This window comes from Galendromus occidentalis, unplaced genomic scaffold (genome assembly GCF_000255335.2).
Source record: "Galendromus occidentalis unplaced genomic scaffold, Mocc_1.1 scf7180000076357, whole genome shotgun sequence".
Taxonomy (NCBI): domain Eukaryota; kingdom Metazoa; phylum Arthropoda; class Arachnida; order Mesostigmata; family Phytoseiidae; genus Galendromus; species Galendromus occidentalis.
In genome coordinates this window covers 199,296-215,163 of record NW_003804346.1, presented here as the reverse complement: position 1 = coordinate 215,163, position 15,868 = coordinate 199,296, and the positions used below count along the sequence as shown (strand labels likewise).

At 50.5% G+C, this 15,868-nt stretch overlaps 2 protein-coding genes across 2 annotated transcripts; one reads left to right on the top strand and one right to left on the bottom strand.

Moving 5' to 3' along the window:
- Window positions 1-4,809: 4,809 nt before the first annotated feature.
- On the bottom strand, window positions 4,810-10,173 carry LOC100900383 (short transient receptor potential channel 5-like). Its single transcript, XM_018641889.1, has 9 exons — window positions 9,979-10,173; window positions 7,939-8,135; window positions 7,544-7,707; window positions 7,189-7,457; window positions 6,169-7,052; window positions 5,832-6,060; window positions 5,370-5,522; window positions 5,116-5,217; window positions 4,810-5,034 (listed from the first exon to the last, which is right to left on the bottom strand). The coding sequence occupies exons 1-9, from the start codon at window positions 10,171-10,173 to the stop codon at window positions 4,810-4,812; spliced, it is 2,418 nt and encodes an 805-aa protein (XP_018497405.1).
- Window positions 10,174-12,847: 2,674 nt separating this feature from the next.
- Window positions 12,848-15,180, top strand: LOC100900241 (mitochondrial import inner membrane translocase subunit TIM44). Its single transcript, XM_018641892.1, has 6 exons — window positions 12,848-13,238; window positions 13,497-13,641; window positions 13,738-13,899; window positions 13,999-14,174; window positions 14,255-14,639; window positions 14,724-15,180. The coding sequence occupies exons 1-6, from the start codon at window positions 13,111-13,113 to the stop codon at window positions 14,925-14,927; spliced, it is 1,200 nt and encodes a 399-aa protein (XP_018497408.1). The 5' UTR covers window positions 12,848-13,110; the 3' UTR covers window positions 14,928-15,180.
- The last annotated feature ends 688 nt before the right edge of the window (window positions 15,181-15,868 follow it).

Here is a 15,868-nt window from a genome sequence, read left to right as displayed (position 1 = left end):
CTTCTCTGAAAGTGTAGCTGAAATTCAACCAATAATTTGAATTTCAAAGAACCCTTGCGTCCTCGTCAGGATCGGAAGGATCACTGCAACTTTTTCGTCATAGCTCGTGGTTTGAGAGACGTACGCGCATGCAGCGGTGTTTTTTGAGTTACCGTGAAGATCTGCGGGGCCCCTCCATCGGGATCAGCCACAGTGATGATCTGCTTGACATTTCGGTATTCGACTGAAGAAGAGCATGGTACAAGAGTTAGACTCCGAAAGCGGTCCGATTCCTATCTATATATTTTCGGTGTATTCGCGGGATCGATCGAGAGTCAGTTGCCCATACAACTCACCGGGCCTGTTTGGATCCGGATGCATCAAATCTACTCTGGGGGGTTGTTCGTGCAGGATTCAGAGTGGATACTCTTGCCACTCAGCGAACAAAACTGCGTGGTAATCGCTGATCACACTGATCACTCTGTAGGAGATCTAGGCCGCAGGTCAGCCTGGGATTTTACATCAGCGCTCCTGCATATTGGATCAATGATTTCAATTTGGAGATTCAATATTACTCAAGAGTCTCTATTATATTATCCGAGCGGAACACCAAGCGTCACATCTGTGAATCAGTCAGGAGTCTCGCATGGCTAGAGAGAGCTCGGGGAATTAGCTCACCGTGTTCTCGATGGAATATTGATTGTGAGACTGCGCGTCCCGAGCGCCTCTGCGGGCGTCGATTCCCATCAGAGTGAAAGCGTAGGTATTTGGAAAGTTATGCCTTCGCAGGGATTTGCGGTGTTTTCGCCGGGCAGGGAGCTGTAGCTGTAGACACCTAATTCCTCGAGCGATGTGATTTCTCCAGCATCGAGAGCGTCGAACAGAGACATCTTCATAGCGACCGGAACCGGAAACGCAGTTCACCGGCGCGGATATTCGAATCCGTTTCCGGAACTCGTCTTGGTTTGGAGGCGCCAAATTCAAACCCCGGATTCTGAATCCCGTTAACTGAAACGTACATGTCGGGAGAAGTCCTCGGGACGAGAGATTCGAATGGAGAATCGTGCGCCTCCCTCCCATGACGAACTTCATGCATCCCGGCTTCCGCATTATCGTGGACAATCGACACATCTACCAAAATCAAAACTGATACGGCTCTGTCAGGTTCCGATGGAGTAGGCCCGAAGATCTCGAGGAGCGTTACGGAGTGCATATCACGGAGCTCAGTCGGGTTTGGATTCGAGCATGGATTGGTTCAAATTTGAGATTCCTCTTTCCCTAAGAAAGGTCTTGGACGCTACTTCAGGATGATTCTAATGGACACTCACAGCGTTTCTTCGTCAAAGATAAAAAACGTGACGAGCCAGCTTTCGGGCTTGTTCGGAGCGCGTCTCCGTTCTCTAGACTCAGGCTCGCATACGGATTTGCGGAATACATCGGCGTATCCCGGATTGAGGGGCGATCTCAAGAAGTCTCGTACGATCCCAGAGCTTCCCAGTGGTTGAGATGCGCGGAGCCCAGAACGTTGAATGGCGTTCAAGTCTGACTGAGCCTGGCCTCACCAATCAATTCCTGCCTCTGCTTGGGAGATTACAATCGGGAGCGGTTCCCGAGGAGAAGGGAAGCAGGAATACTCGGCATGATGTACTCACGGAAACTTTGGGAGATGGGGGGGCAGGATAACCCCTCTCAGCGTCCCCAGTATATCGACCCCCACGCTCCGCTCCGTGTACGCTGCGATTCCAAGGATATTGCGGAGAGAGGACTTGACTTAGGCCTGCGATACACGCGAGAATCCTCCGTGAACAGCAAAACACGTCGAAGCTACGCGCCAAGGCTTCCGAAGGCAAAGAGAAAGGGATTTCGAAATGGATATCCCGAATCTGCATGGTCCTTCGGTAGAGCGCCAGACCTGGAACATTTCCCAGGATCGTAGTCCGCAGTGATCACGTGAGCTCGAGCCCATCAAGGCTCAGCTACTAAATCATCAAATCACGAATAGACAGTTAAAAGACGGGTCCGCTTATCGGCAGGCAAGTCATCGAGTCGCCCATCACGCGGAGGTCTGGCGGAGAGAAGACTCTACATATAAGGGTGAAATATCAATTCCAGCACGGCAGATGGGATACGGCGCATTTGATCTCCAGAAGTCTCTGGGACTCTAAGCCCCTGGCTCATTCTGGCCGGAGCGAGAAGACGGTCGGCGCGGATGGCTGGTCTAACCTATCCTCATCCACTACTATATCGCTCATTCGCTTCTCATTTTATCATCATCATCTTTCACTATTATTTCGCCCATTGGCCCTCATGATTTTATCGTCCTGACGCGACTCACGACGCACGGCGACTCGTCGGGACTGTTGGAGAGCCACCCCGCTCAGAGCAGAGATCATCGCAATCATCAAGCCGCCATGGTTTTGAAGAGTACGATCATTTCGTCCGCTAACTCTTCTTCTTCGCTCGGCGGCCGGGGCAGGTCGCACGTGGTCGACTGGCATGGCGTGACGGTAAGATTCTTTATTTGACCCGTTTTCGTCGCGATTCCCGTTAATTAGGCACCATCCTTTCTCATTCGGGTGTTGCCTGGTAGGCGGGAGAACATAAATCGAGAAATAATAAGGCTGTGACGGTCAAGATTATTGTTACCAGCCTCAACACGAAGCTCGCACAAACATTGATATCGATGGCAATAATTACGCTAAGAGTCGGATATATCGAAGAACGTTCTGTGGCCGTTCAGAACGATCACGTGAAGTTCCATATTCACGCTTCGTTCGGAGCGTCCGAAGCAACGGCAGAAACGGTCAGCATCCAGCGTGGTCTTCCGATGGGTGCTCATTTGTGACGCCTACAGTTAGTCCAATCGCTAATGTTGATCCAAGTCTGGGTGTGATTAATCGTTGCTAACGACTTGAATTGGTTCCAGGTGACTTGCTCCAGTCAATGAGGTAAGAATTTATCCGCAGACGAGCACCGGCCCCTCTGCACCAATCGAGCGAGATGTCCCTGTATCAATGTACAGATATTTCCGATGGTTCTTTGTGCTGAATAAAAGTTTTTCCCAAGTTCAGAGGACGTTCACTTATTTGAGGGAGGTATATCCTCCGGGGATACCAAAATCAGGCTTCTACTCTCTGGTTCTTGTTCTGATACAATTACCAACAAAAGGAAGCGAAAAGCAACGTGTTTGTTACATTAACGTCTTCGGTCACCTTTCGGCCGAGGTCATACACAGGCAAACCATACGCTCATGAACGACGAGTGAACCTTGATCGAATGCCTTCTATCCAGGAGTGGTCGACACCCTTCATGGTGAGACACATCAGTAAGATGAAGGTAGACCAACTAGAGGAAATCTCGGGGATGGATTCTGTAGCTGGAAGTCATCGTGAGAATTCCCATTCCGAACAACCAGAACGGAGGAAATCGGAAAATCAGTCTATAGGATCCGAGCTTGCTGCTAATACCCTCGGCGGACCTCGATGACCGCAGAGGGAGCACAGCATAGCCAAAGTGAATGAGGCTTTCATTTCATCCCGTGTCCACAACAGACTGGGGGTGTCGTTCAAACCACGACAACTGACAACTAACAAACGGAATCATCATGTAGCCTCCAATTCGATTATTTCCACGCATAGCCGAGCAGACGTAAGACGTAAGGCAGACGTTCAAAGGAAGCCTTTGAGCAGCAAAGCTGTGCAGTATGGATACAACGAGAGCAACTCGTGATGGAATGAAGGGAGATAGAGAGAATGGATGGAGCGTGGTCTTGAGTTCTTCGGTTCCACATTCTCCGAGTATGAGTCGATTTCCGAGAAACCCGGTTCAGTTATTCCCGTTGAGGAACTCAAAATATGAGCTGTGAAACGCTTGTGACGCGAATCGATTGCGCACACTGTGGACGGCATATTGCGAAGAGACTCTATCGAGGTCTTGGATCTGCTCCGCACAGACCCCTATGAGCTATGGGGTCCGCACGATCCTGTGTCGTATCTATCTCCTATTTCTAGAAGGTCTGCTGCGGAACGATGACTCTCGATTTTCACGCGGTGCCTGACAGGGAAAAGTAGGCGATGAGGGGATCGTTGGATAATCCTACTTCAACGGAGAAGAGACTCGCGAAGGAGCCACCTCTCCCCGGTTTTTCCCAGCAAAAATATGGGAACCGCATTAGCTGATGAATGGTTTACCGAGGGCTTCTCCCACATCGTGGAGTACCTTCTCTCAATGTCTGACGGAAGGAAGAACACTCCTTGAGGACTTGATCCCGAGCATGAATCATCTTTGCACGTCGCTTCCGATGTCCAGTGAGCTGCATCAATGCATCAATTATTATCATCGTCGTCGCCAGCTCAGATGGCAGCCGGCACCCGCAGCACTAGCTTCCAGTCAAAAATCGCTTGGGCGCTCCTCGGTTCCCCTCGTCCATTTGCATACTCTGGCGATACATGTTCCCAACCGACCGGCCAGCCGGCAAAATGCTTTCCTCCCTCATAATTGGCAAGGATTTTCATAATTTATTTACAAATAAGTACGTGGTGTCAGGAGAAATCTGATCCACGAGGAATCTGTAGTCACCAACAATCGAATTTTTCGAGGAGCATGGCCGTCGGAATTGGCGATTTGAAAGCCTGTGCGCGAGACGCTCAGCGGCTCGATAAATTTCCTTGCTTCCTATACGATCCAGCTCGAGGTGAACGGCAACTCAATGGCGAATCGATGTAGCCATCGCGAATTTGCCGAGACGTTGTGTCCTGCGATCAGCCTCTATTCCTTCCAAGGAACGTGGCAAGGATATCCTATATTCATTTGATGCGACGTTGATGAGCTTCATTTGTGGCCACCCAAGATCCACAATTTGGACGGATTTCGCAGAGTTACGGGCTGAACTCCCGGGGATTGTGGCTGTTGCGAATTTTGATTCGGTTGCCAAGACTCGTGTTTGTTGCCGTAGTCTTGGGACAAGAATGACGAGAGCACTCGCGAGAGAGCTCGATCTCTTTCGAGCATTTCCCTAGCTTGCATATAGCGCCGAATCAGCAAGATTATCAGGGTCTGGAACGATAAAACACTCGTTCGTTCTTAATCGTATGGGCCTTCACTGCAAATTTACAGCAGATGGATGGCGCTGGCTACCTCGTAATTGTGTTGATAACGTTTCTGAAGCTCTCGCGCAGACTCGTAGTTCGGGAAACATGCTCTCTCAGGCGAGCACTGCTTACGGGCTCTCCGCCATTCCTGCAGGAGGAATCAAGTCGGAATTCTATTTCATAGGTCTACCCAGCAGATCGGTATCCGAAGAGCATCTGCTGAAGACACTTGAAACGGAAAATCCCGGAAACACATGCATGTTGTAGAATGGTTTCGGTTTCCGTCCAAGGGGAAATTACCTGTTGGAAGATGGAGCGTCCGATTTCATACGCTTGGATCAGGCAGTAGGCCGAGGGGAGGAGGTTGAATGGCGCAGGTATGGCAGTATGGTTATCGAAGTATTGTATCCACTGGGATGCTCGCGCGAACATCCATTCTCTGTAAGCGTTCTCCTGGAAGCGTAAGTTAGGGCTTGAAAAAAATTCTATTACAGCCTCGGATGTTCCGAGAGCTCTCCCGGTATACTCCGGTCCCTCCCGAAGCTCCAGAGCGGCTTCTGCTCACGAGCTCAGCCCCGCCTAGAATCAGCCTCCCCCTCTTGAGCACGAAGTGCCCTCAGCTTACCTGTACTTGAATCTAGTCTCGATATGCATCTCCTACCTGCTTATTAGATAAATATCAAGCGGCTTTTTGCTCGCTTGTCGCCTTTGAATCGTTCTGAATATATAGAAAAATTCAGAGAAATCGGTCTATGAACACACCTGGATGCGCTGAAAACTGTCAGACATCATGGCGATGAGCATGTTGAGGAGAACGATCACCGTGAAGATGTGGAATAGAGCCCACAAGCTGTAGCCCACAATTTCGGAGAAATAATGCTTGCGTATACGTTCAGTGGGGGACACGCTCTGCGACACGACTAGATCCGCGTATTCCGGTGAGCCCATTCCGTAGACGCCCCAAAAGAGTGATTTGAGCGTATTCCCGATGCTGTGGGGGAAGATTGAGATAATCCCGGAGAAATTCCTCGCTCCAGGTCAGAGCTTACGAGTTCCGCTAGAATCGAGTTCCATCATGAAAAACTCTGTGCCCCCTCACCCGACGAAAGCATCCGGCTGAGTGATGTTCTTGACGCCGCGAACAAGCACGGCGTTCCCTTTGTAGTTCTTGTAGATCGAGTTTATTCCGGCGCAGAAGGCGACGAAGACAATGACTAGGATTGCCATGAAACGGAAAATGTCTCCAGTCATTTTGTTCAGAGAGATCCCGAGCGGTCCGATGATTTTACTCAGTTGACACCACTGTAGTAATCTACAGAAAGCCATGACGGTGGCGATCGCATAGAGGGATTCCCCCAGCAGATAGGGATGATACCACGGCCACAGTTCTCGCTGGAGGCTGTCTTTCAGGGTGCGAGAAGTAGCGAAGACGATGAGGAAGAGGATCTCAGCGACGAGGAACAAGAAGAACATGACTAGCTGATAGGCCGACCACATCGATCGCATGAATATTCGAAGGCCGAGCGTGTAGATGCTCAAAAACAGCTCCCACACGTAGCCCACCACAAAGATTCCAACGAGCACCTCACTCCACAGAGCGCGTAATCGGAACTGATCTCGCCGTCCGTAGAAAAGCGTTATGAGGAGCAACGATAAAAATATCAAATACAGCGTGATATGATGAATGAACTTGTTCATTGGAACTTTGAAAACGTCCAGAATCTTTGCTCGCGGGTACAGTAAGAACGTCAGGCACAGGAGTGGTGTGAACAGTATTTGGGTGAATACGTATGAGGACCTCCGATAGAAACTCCACGAGTACCACTCAGGGAGACCGGACAGCCAGAGCGTTCGCAAGACCTGCTGGCAATTCGGTCTCGAGACGAATTCTTTCTGATCGAGAAGAATCGCCAGGTAAAGCCGTGGGAACCGGAACGGTCTCGAGTCCGGGAATCCCTGCGTCTGTGCCAACACCGTTTGAACCTGAAATCCCAGAGGTTTGGGGGCTTTAGATACATCATCTACTCTCCTTTCTCGGAGTGTTGGCAGTCTCCCATCACCGTTCTCGGTGGGGCACTGCGCGGCGGGGGAAGGGGGGGGGTGGTCGGGGAACACCTACCTCTTCAGAAGTTTGACATTGATCGAGGAGTTCAGCGGCGAATTTCGCGCACTGCTCGGAAAGCTCGATGAATTCGTCTCGGAACTCGGGCCTTTCTTTGGCCTTGCAAGCCAAATCCTTTGCCATGTAGAAGGCTGTCAAGATCGGATCCGAACATGTCAGCACCATGAAGGTAGGGGAAGCCAGACCCCGCAGAGAATTCAGCTCGATTTGGGATTGTGAAAGCTCTTCGTGAAAGTCTTCACGCCCACATCTGAGTTCACAGGTGCCTGCGGTAGAGCCAGAGACGGATCGTGAGCCATCCAGCCTGGTCCAAGAGATTATGCATTGAATTTCCTCCGCGCCTTGAACTCACATTCTCGGGGATGGGGTTTCTCGATGTAATGTCCCTTGTCCAGGAGTAGTTTTGTTATCTCTAGACGATTAAGTATGGCAGCTTGCATGATTGGTGTCACATTGTCCACAAAAATATTCGGATAGTCCGCCGGCTGTTCCCGCGCGGCACGTACAGCTGATTCACTGGGCAACGATACAAAAGGAGGACTTATGCATCCCCCTACAACTAAGCTGCATTCCCTCAAGTCCCGCGTATAATAGACATGTCATTTCCCGTAGACCCTCATGAACCCTCAGGAAAGAACTCGGTTCTCCGAGGCGCCAATGCGGAAGCCCCTCGTCCCTTATCCAGTGGGTCCCTCATGTCCGGGACTCCGGGTTACCTAATTGTGAATGGTTCCGGGCTCAGCCTACCTCTCGAGTAGACAATTGACTTCGTCGATGAGATTTTCTTCGATCGCAATTAGGACTGCTCTGTAGACGAGGCTTGTTTCGAGTGTTGGTTGGAGGAGAAGTTCTCGCAGCATATGGAAGTCGTGAGCTCGAACTGCGATTTCGAGGGCCCCATGACCTTTGAAATCGCAGCAGTTTATATTCAGATCGGGGTATTTCTGTAAGAACAGGTTTTCTTAAATTACTTCGAAGACACGGAACTCAGGCCCCCGCAGAATATTTGGGGCAAAGCGATCGAGAATTCCGAGGAAATCCTTGCCGGAGTCACAAGTTTTCTCAGTCCGATCGAAAGGGAAGAAGAGACTGTCATTCAAGTGCCCGAAGACCGATCGTCGAGGGAACATTGCAAAATTCGCTCCTTTTCCCGCAAGCCCAGAAAAGTGGATACGCCATCGAGTTCTGAGCATATGTGCTCTGGTCCGACATTGGGGCGACCGATCGCCGAATCTCGCTATGTTGTGATCGACACTGCCAAACAATTACGATCCGAACAATTGACAGGATGATTGGAACGAAACGGGCGGACGACAGAACGATACCTCGATTTTCGACAGGCTTTGTATGGAAGCGTGGAATGCAGTTTGTCATCTACAGTCGAATGAACAGGGCAGAAAATAGCAGACGAGCTATCTTCCGGCGTGAACTTGGCGCGTTTTCACGCTCTATGTACGGAACAGAGGCAGATTAGGGCCTTCAGGAGCTCAAAGAGCCGAACATCCGCTCGAAGGGTCCACCTCTACATCACTACGCGATCATTCTGTTGCGGCGAATGAGTAGAGAAGGGAAAAAGGACATCATCATAGATCGAGCCAACAACTCTGATCGCATATTCTGGTGAATGTGATAGATTTTCCGTCCGTCAAATCTCCATGCTCGGGCCCTCCCGGAACTCGCTCAGAGACAGTCTTCTGTGGGACTCGGTGTGTATGGGTCTAAACGACAGTATTTCCACCAATCGGCTCGGAGACGAAAAAATTCGCTGCCACCACTTCTGAGACGAAGCGGTGGAACGTGAGCATTTCATTCCACGGCCATCCAATGACTTCGATTCGTGAGGAATACTACGTGAATGAGCATTGAACTCGGTCCGCGGCACAGCTTCAGACGCCACTCATCTCCGCCCAGAACAATAGAGCTCAACGCGCATTGTCAGAGCAAGAGCGCTAGCGTAATGCTATTGCGTAACATCCAGAGAAAGTTGTTTCCGACAGTCGTTTCCGCTGATGAGTAGCTCGAATCCGCATCAAAGACTCTTGAGCGGGAGTATATCCTTTGCAGACGGCACGGAATCAAGGTGTTCCGCGGCGATCCCACACACTCATCGGTCGTGATCCTGAATAATTCCCGGGGAGAACGTCGCGTCGGTGCTCTACAGCGTTCCGGGGAAGCTTTTGTCGTCATATATCGGCTTTCAGTGCGTCAAGTGTTCTGAACACAACCACTAGAGTCGTCACTAGAGCCGAGCGAGCAAATGACTCTAATCAGGGATTAGGGGCGCGGAACCCATTCAGCCGACGAAGACAATTCCAAAGAAAAAGCTTTCCGGGGAAACATGCAAACAAACCGCCCCATTCTCCGGTAATCTTCCAGACTGCCAACAAGAAAGCACTCAAGGGACGACGGGTTCCGTATGAGGGTTCAGTATCAAAACCCTCATGTGGTTTCGGGACTCATCGACGATGCGATAGCACGATGCGGCAGGTAGCGAGTCCTTAGAATATAGTCGAAGGATTAAAATTATATCCGGAAGCTTTCAGAAAGCTCATTCGCGACGAAGTCAGGGACTATCCGAGCCCGCGAGGGAGAGCCTGCCCGAGATCGTCATCACATGATTTTCGAGCTTATTTCAAAGACTACGAAACATCTGTCCGGAAACGGTCAGAAAGTACCTTGTTCGAAGAATCGATCGGAATAGCAGTCTGTTCTTGGGCATAGCACAGAAGGAGCGACATTGCCGGCGAGGCAAGAAATGAGGGTCGACAGAGGATCGTTCGCACTCACCGATAACAAATCCCTCAAGTTGAGGATATCACCTGCTGAAACCATGTCCAAGAACAACTTCTCTTCATGCTTCAAGCGACCTTCGTTGAAAATTACACTGCGACGCAATGCCATTTCGTCTACGGTGACTATCGTCGGGTTAGGGGGAGTCGTCGCATCTCCCCCTAAAGATTTCCGGAATGCCGGGTTTTCCATTGTGCTTCAGTGTCTACGCTGCGAGGGTGTTTCACAGGTCGAGTGCGCGCGAGAGGATTCGCAGCAGAAACTCGAGGGTTGTTATTGAACTTTCGCGCTCATGACAGCGTCCTGGAGCTTCCACCGACAGCTTGCATGCACTTCCGCGCACTAGTCGGAGATCTCTCCCGGAAAGACCAACAAATCCTCGAGGATATTCACAGGCTCCTCGGTGTCACCCAGAGTTCACGCACAAAAGTTCCGTTCGCCCGGCGAGGTGAAACGATTGTCGAACTTTGATGAGCCGCTTTGTCAATTGTGTGTCCGTAATGCCGCAGTCGGAAAGGCCATGCGGCACTAGTCGGCGACCCGCGGCGAGAGGTGCACAGCTGTGGTAGTTTGAGCACACCCAGTGGCCCGCCGTTGTCGCTTAGCATAAACTGAGTTCTTGCCACTACGACTACTCCTACGAATTGTCTTGTGAGAATGCCGGCAAACTTCCACCACTGTGAAATAAGGACGCTGAGCGCGTAATGCCTCCGTCAACAAACGATACGTCTCACGGGAATGCCGCCGGACGCACTGGGAACACTGCGAGACGAATCGCTCAGCCGGTTTCCGACGACACGTTTTCTGTGGACACAAAGCTGTCACGCTTCGTCTTTTCAGTCCAAGCGCGCTCAGACCGCTGGAGACCGTGCGATGCTTCGGGCCGATTCCCCTCCCTGGACCCAGCTAGTACGCACGGTCAGCATAATTCCCAATGAGTCTGACTGAGAGCTCGGACGGGCCAAATTACGCACACCCGCGCTCACGACCCAATGAGCGTTCCCGTCATGAGCGAAGAGAGCAGCGGAACAAGACAATTGATGTGAGCCTTGAGTAGACTCAGTTTCTTCTCCACAAACGAAAATCACGAGGAGAGATTCCCTTCCCTCCTCGTGCAAATCGGAAAGAAACCGATTGTGGGTGAGCCGCGCCGCTTTTTTCTCCATCGCAACAGCTCCTCCCGGATCAGGATTCTCGAAAATCTCCCCGTCCCTGAGATAAACGAGACATATGTACAAAGTTTTCTGGCTAGATGTAGGTCGTGTCGCCTGGATAGATCCGTGAGATTTTTTTAGGTGACGACAGCCATGTATCCAACGTCGGAACAAGCCTCCGGACTCGCAAGGCCTAAGATCTTGTCCGTCTCGCAGATCCGGACTAAAGAATTCAGAAGCCCTCATCTGGACGCTCATTAAGCAACTCAATCCGGTTCTGCGAGCTTCTCCGTCGAAGATTCGAACATGACGCATTCGTCTTCCGATTTCAAACAGCAAGGGAAATCCCATTTGTATGCGTGGGCGTATATACGCGCCGGCTTGACGCAGAAAGAAGTCCCAACTGACGATCGAAAAAGTCCGGAATCCGGAGAAACTCTCATCATTCGTGAGTATGATTCTTCTTTGTCAAACGCTCAGCCTTCAAATGCTCCGCCCTCGGTATGCGTAAGGCGACACAATGTCCGACATAGACATTAAACCATTCAAAGCTAGGGCTCAGGTGAGAACTCGCAGCGAAACTCACGACATATACATATATGCTCCAGGAAGGGAAGAGTTCTGACAGGACAGTTCCACAGCGTGAGCCAGTGCGTCAACTCCTCTGGTTACCGTTTCGCGCTTCCGACTCAGAAGACAGAATTTCCGCTCAGGAAGAGCCAGCTTGGCTACGGTGGCCGGTATTAAGCTAAAATGACGACCTGAGCATGACATCTTCATGTCGATTCCGTACCATTCACTACACGAATTGATGCACGCGAGCCAGTCATGAACCCATCTTCAGCCTGACTGGTACCTGGAAAATATTATATGAGCAGAGACGAAGCGGCGCCGGAGTGGCACGAAGCAAGACCTAATGGTGGAAACGAATCGCTGCAACGCAGACGCATTTGAACGAGACGTTTTTCTTGGTGCCGGCGCATTCGGTGTAAAATTGACGAGGTCCTACTGTATTCCCTCTTTGAATCCTTGAATTGCAGATTCATTAAGGATCGAGGACATGCTCGCCTTTTCGTCGTTCCTATGCTTGCGACTACTTCGAGTCTTCAGGAAGGCGTCTTCTCGGATCGAACCCGTCTCCAGAAGCTCAATCATACATTTCTACAGACCCGCCGCGATTTCAAATCATCGTTGGAGCAGGACGGAAGAGTTCGCCAGCCAGCAGACTGGTGAACAAGCGACGCCGACCTGATCAAGGGTCGTGATCAGTGATCAGATATGAAGGAATGGGGATGGGAAGGGGTTCAGAGAAAACGCGAATAGGGCGTGCGGAGTCTTGGTGGGGAGATCCGTTCTAGTCAGGCCACTCATGCGCCTGATGGAAATTTGAAATGCATATGCGTGACCACCAAATAATCCCCGTGAACCTGACGTGCTTTGTAAGAAAACTCGAATATTCGCGCGTCACCGGGAAGAGCACTAGACTTCCCGCATAAGTGAAGTTCAAGGTCGATGCCGGCACGTAGTCCTAGAGCATATTCGTATCCTTTTCCGATCTTGATGAGATGTTCGATGAGAGATCGTCCCGAATCCATCGAGTTCCGATTCCAGGGGAGAGCTCTTCCGAGGTCAGCTCATCATGTGTCATTTCTCGAGTCCCACCCCGACACAACAAATGATTTTCGCGCGTGTCTCGGATAAGACTTCGGAACATATCAGCCCGTGTCCGTGTGTGTGCGCGCTGCTGGTGCGCGTGTTTTCGGAGAGCCGCAGATAATTTGGTTCGGCAGCTGCTAGAGATTCCAGAGATCGAAGTACCGCATAAAGTTCGTGTCATCCGTTCTAAATTCGTCGTCGAATCGATTCGTCTGCTCCCCTCGAGCTGAGAAGCACGCCGGTACTCTGCGCTTCCACCGCATCGCCTACTTCATCATCTGTGTCACATTGAGAATAAATCTCTAAAGAGCGTACCACCATGCTTAGCGCTTCGAGATTCCTGCTCCGCCGGAGCCTCCCTCTCGGAGACGCTGTCTCCCGGAGGGGCATGGCGAAACCCGGTTTCTTCAAGCAGGTTTACGAGAATTTACGACAGGATATCGACAAGTGAGTTCATTCGATTCGAACGCCGGCATGCTCTCGGCTGGCTTCTAATTTTCTCTAAATCCGGGACTGTGCTCCTTTCCTGATTGTCATGCGTGAAATGGACCCCGAGCTCTCACGCCGAATACGGGGCAGTGTCATCTGTGCGATTCCCGGGTCGAGACCCTTGAGAGTTCGATATGCCGGATGATGAGCTCTAGGATCATGTTCAGGAGTTGGATCTATTCTGTGTGACTTAATTTACTTCGCTCGTCCCTTCAGGAACAAAGAGATGAAAGAGAGCTTGAAAAAGTTCAAAGAGGAAGCGGCCAGACTGGAGCAGAGCGATGCGCTCCAGAAAGCTCGGCGGAAATTTCGAACCATTGAGGAGGAGTCTTCTAGTAAAATTTCAGAGAACTTGAGTAAGGTGAGAAGAGTTGCCTTCCTTGTCGATATGAAATACGGTTAGCATATGTGAGAGATGGGAACACCTAAAAGCATGATCTTCTCCTTCCTCCAACAGTTCAAAGACCAACTCGGTGAGACTATGGAGAAAAGCAAGATAGGGGAAGAAGTTTCGAAGACAGCCGAGGCAGCGAAAAAAACAATCTCGGATTTTGCTCAAAAAAGCGATGAGATTCTCTCGAAGAGCGAAACTCTCAAAGCAGTTTCGCAAAGCATCGAGGTGAGCTGAGGACGCTGAGTCCGAGCGTCAGCGTGGATAGGACCGTACGAGACACGCCTTTAGGAAAACTCTGACCCATTTGGAAATTCGATCTTTCAGAGACCCCAGGTCTACCAAGCCCCTTCCGTTCTCTTGAAACGTTCAGATCTCTCAGCTCATCATAAGGACATGGTTTTCGAAGCGAACACCGAAGCACAAGGAGTCGAGCTACATAAGGACTCCAGATGGACTCAGGGTTGGGAATCCTTCAAGAACTCGAACCCTTACGTAAACAAGTGAGTTTTCGACGGAGTCTGATCTGTTTGATTCACGCAGCCCGTCTCCCGAAGAGCTGAGCATTGGAATTTTCTTTCAGGATTATGGATATGCGCACTCAATTCGAAGAATCAGAGAACCCTATGGTGAGAGCCTCACGAGCCGTCACTTCGAAGATATCGGATCTCTTCGGCGGATTGTTCGAGGCAACGGAGATGAGTCAAGTTCATACCGAGATCTGCAAAGTCGACCCGACCTTCAACATGGAGAATTTCAAGAAGAATTGCGAGACTCTTTTCATACCTACGATTCTCGAATCTATAATCCGACCCGACTTGCCGGTTCTGAGAGACTGGACATACGAAGGTGTCTTCAACGTGTTGGCAGCGCCGCTCAAGGCGGGTCTCGAACGCAAAGTCAAATTCGCGTCGAGAGTTCTAGATATCGAAAACGTGGACGTCGCCATGGGCAAAATGATGGAGCAGGTGAGTTCTCTCAAGAAACCCTCGAACCCTCATATCCGGAACTTCCTCCCATCAGTGAGTCGTTTCATTCCGGTCTTCTTTCAGGGCCCCGTTCTGATCATAACCTTCCAATCTCAGCAAATCATGTGCATCAAAGACAGCAAAGGATTCGTCCTGGAGGGAGATCCTGAGAAGATCCAACGCGTGCATCACGTGTGGTGTTTGTGTAGAGATCCTAGTGAACTGAATCCTCTGGCTGCCTGGAGAGTGATCGACTTATCGATGCAAGCCACTGAGCAACTGATATAGAGCTCGAATGGAATAACGTGTGTCGCCGGGGACGCCACATCGGAGAGGGTTCTGACATGCTCGCGGGGCGTCCCGGATAGGTTATGAAGAACTTGGTCATCCTGCCGAGGTCCGATGAATAGATGGACCCCGGGTGCTCCATCGTAGGGAACGCCGCGCCGTCCGGAGATGATGGGTCCAGACCGACTGGATGATATCGAGCGTAAGTGCGCGAGAGTTCAAACTCCGAGAGAAAGCTTCGAATACGATTCGAAAGCATCAGGAGGCTCGCGGTGTTTATATGAAATCCAAATCATGAGTGCGTAATGGAGCCGAGTTCGACACTGTTGAAATTATTCCGGTTACGAACCCGATATTCACAAGGGTTCAGAAATTCCGGAGCCGTACATATTTATTATAGTTGTGTAAATTTGAATAAATTAGTCGGTTAGTTGCAGAAAGTCTCTTTTTCTTTCCAAGATCATGCTATAAGGAAGGAATGACGCATCCGTCGAGACCCGACTTTCGGAATCGAGAGCTCTCATATTCAAAGAACCGCTTCTCACCCGAACCGAGACCCCGGACGTGAGAGCCGTGGGCGGCGTTCACGTGCTCCCACGACCAGAAACTTCGCGCTCTGAATGAATACGTCAGTTTCTGACTGATTTGAAATGTGGCGGATTTGAAATTGGCATCGAACTCCTATCATCAATGCCTGAGACCCGTTTATTGCACGAGGTACACAGAGAGGGGATGCTGAGTTCAGCTCCGGCAGCGATATCACATATCGTTAAGGAATAGGATATTCGAATGAATCAACAATGCGCAAGAGAACGTTTCCACTCAAGATCATTTGAATCACTGGAATGCGTACCTCCATGCTCGTCTCATAGTTTGGTTCTGATCCACATTCGAGAGCATTGCAGCATTGCAGAGGCTCACCACTCACCACTCCGCCGAGA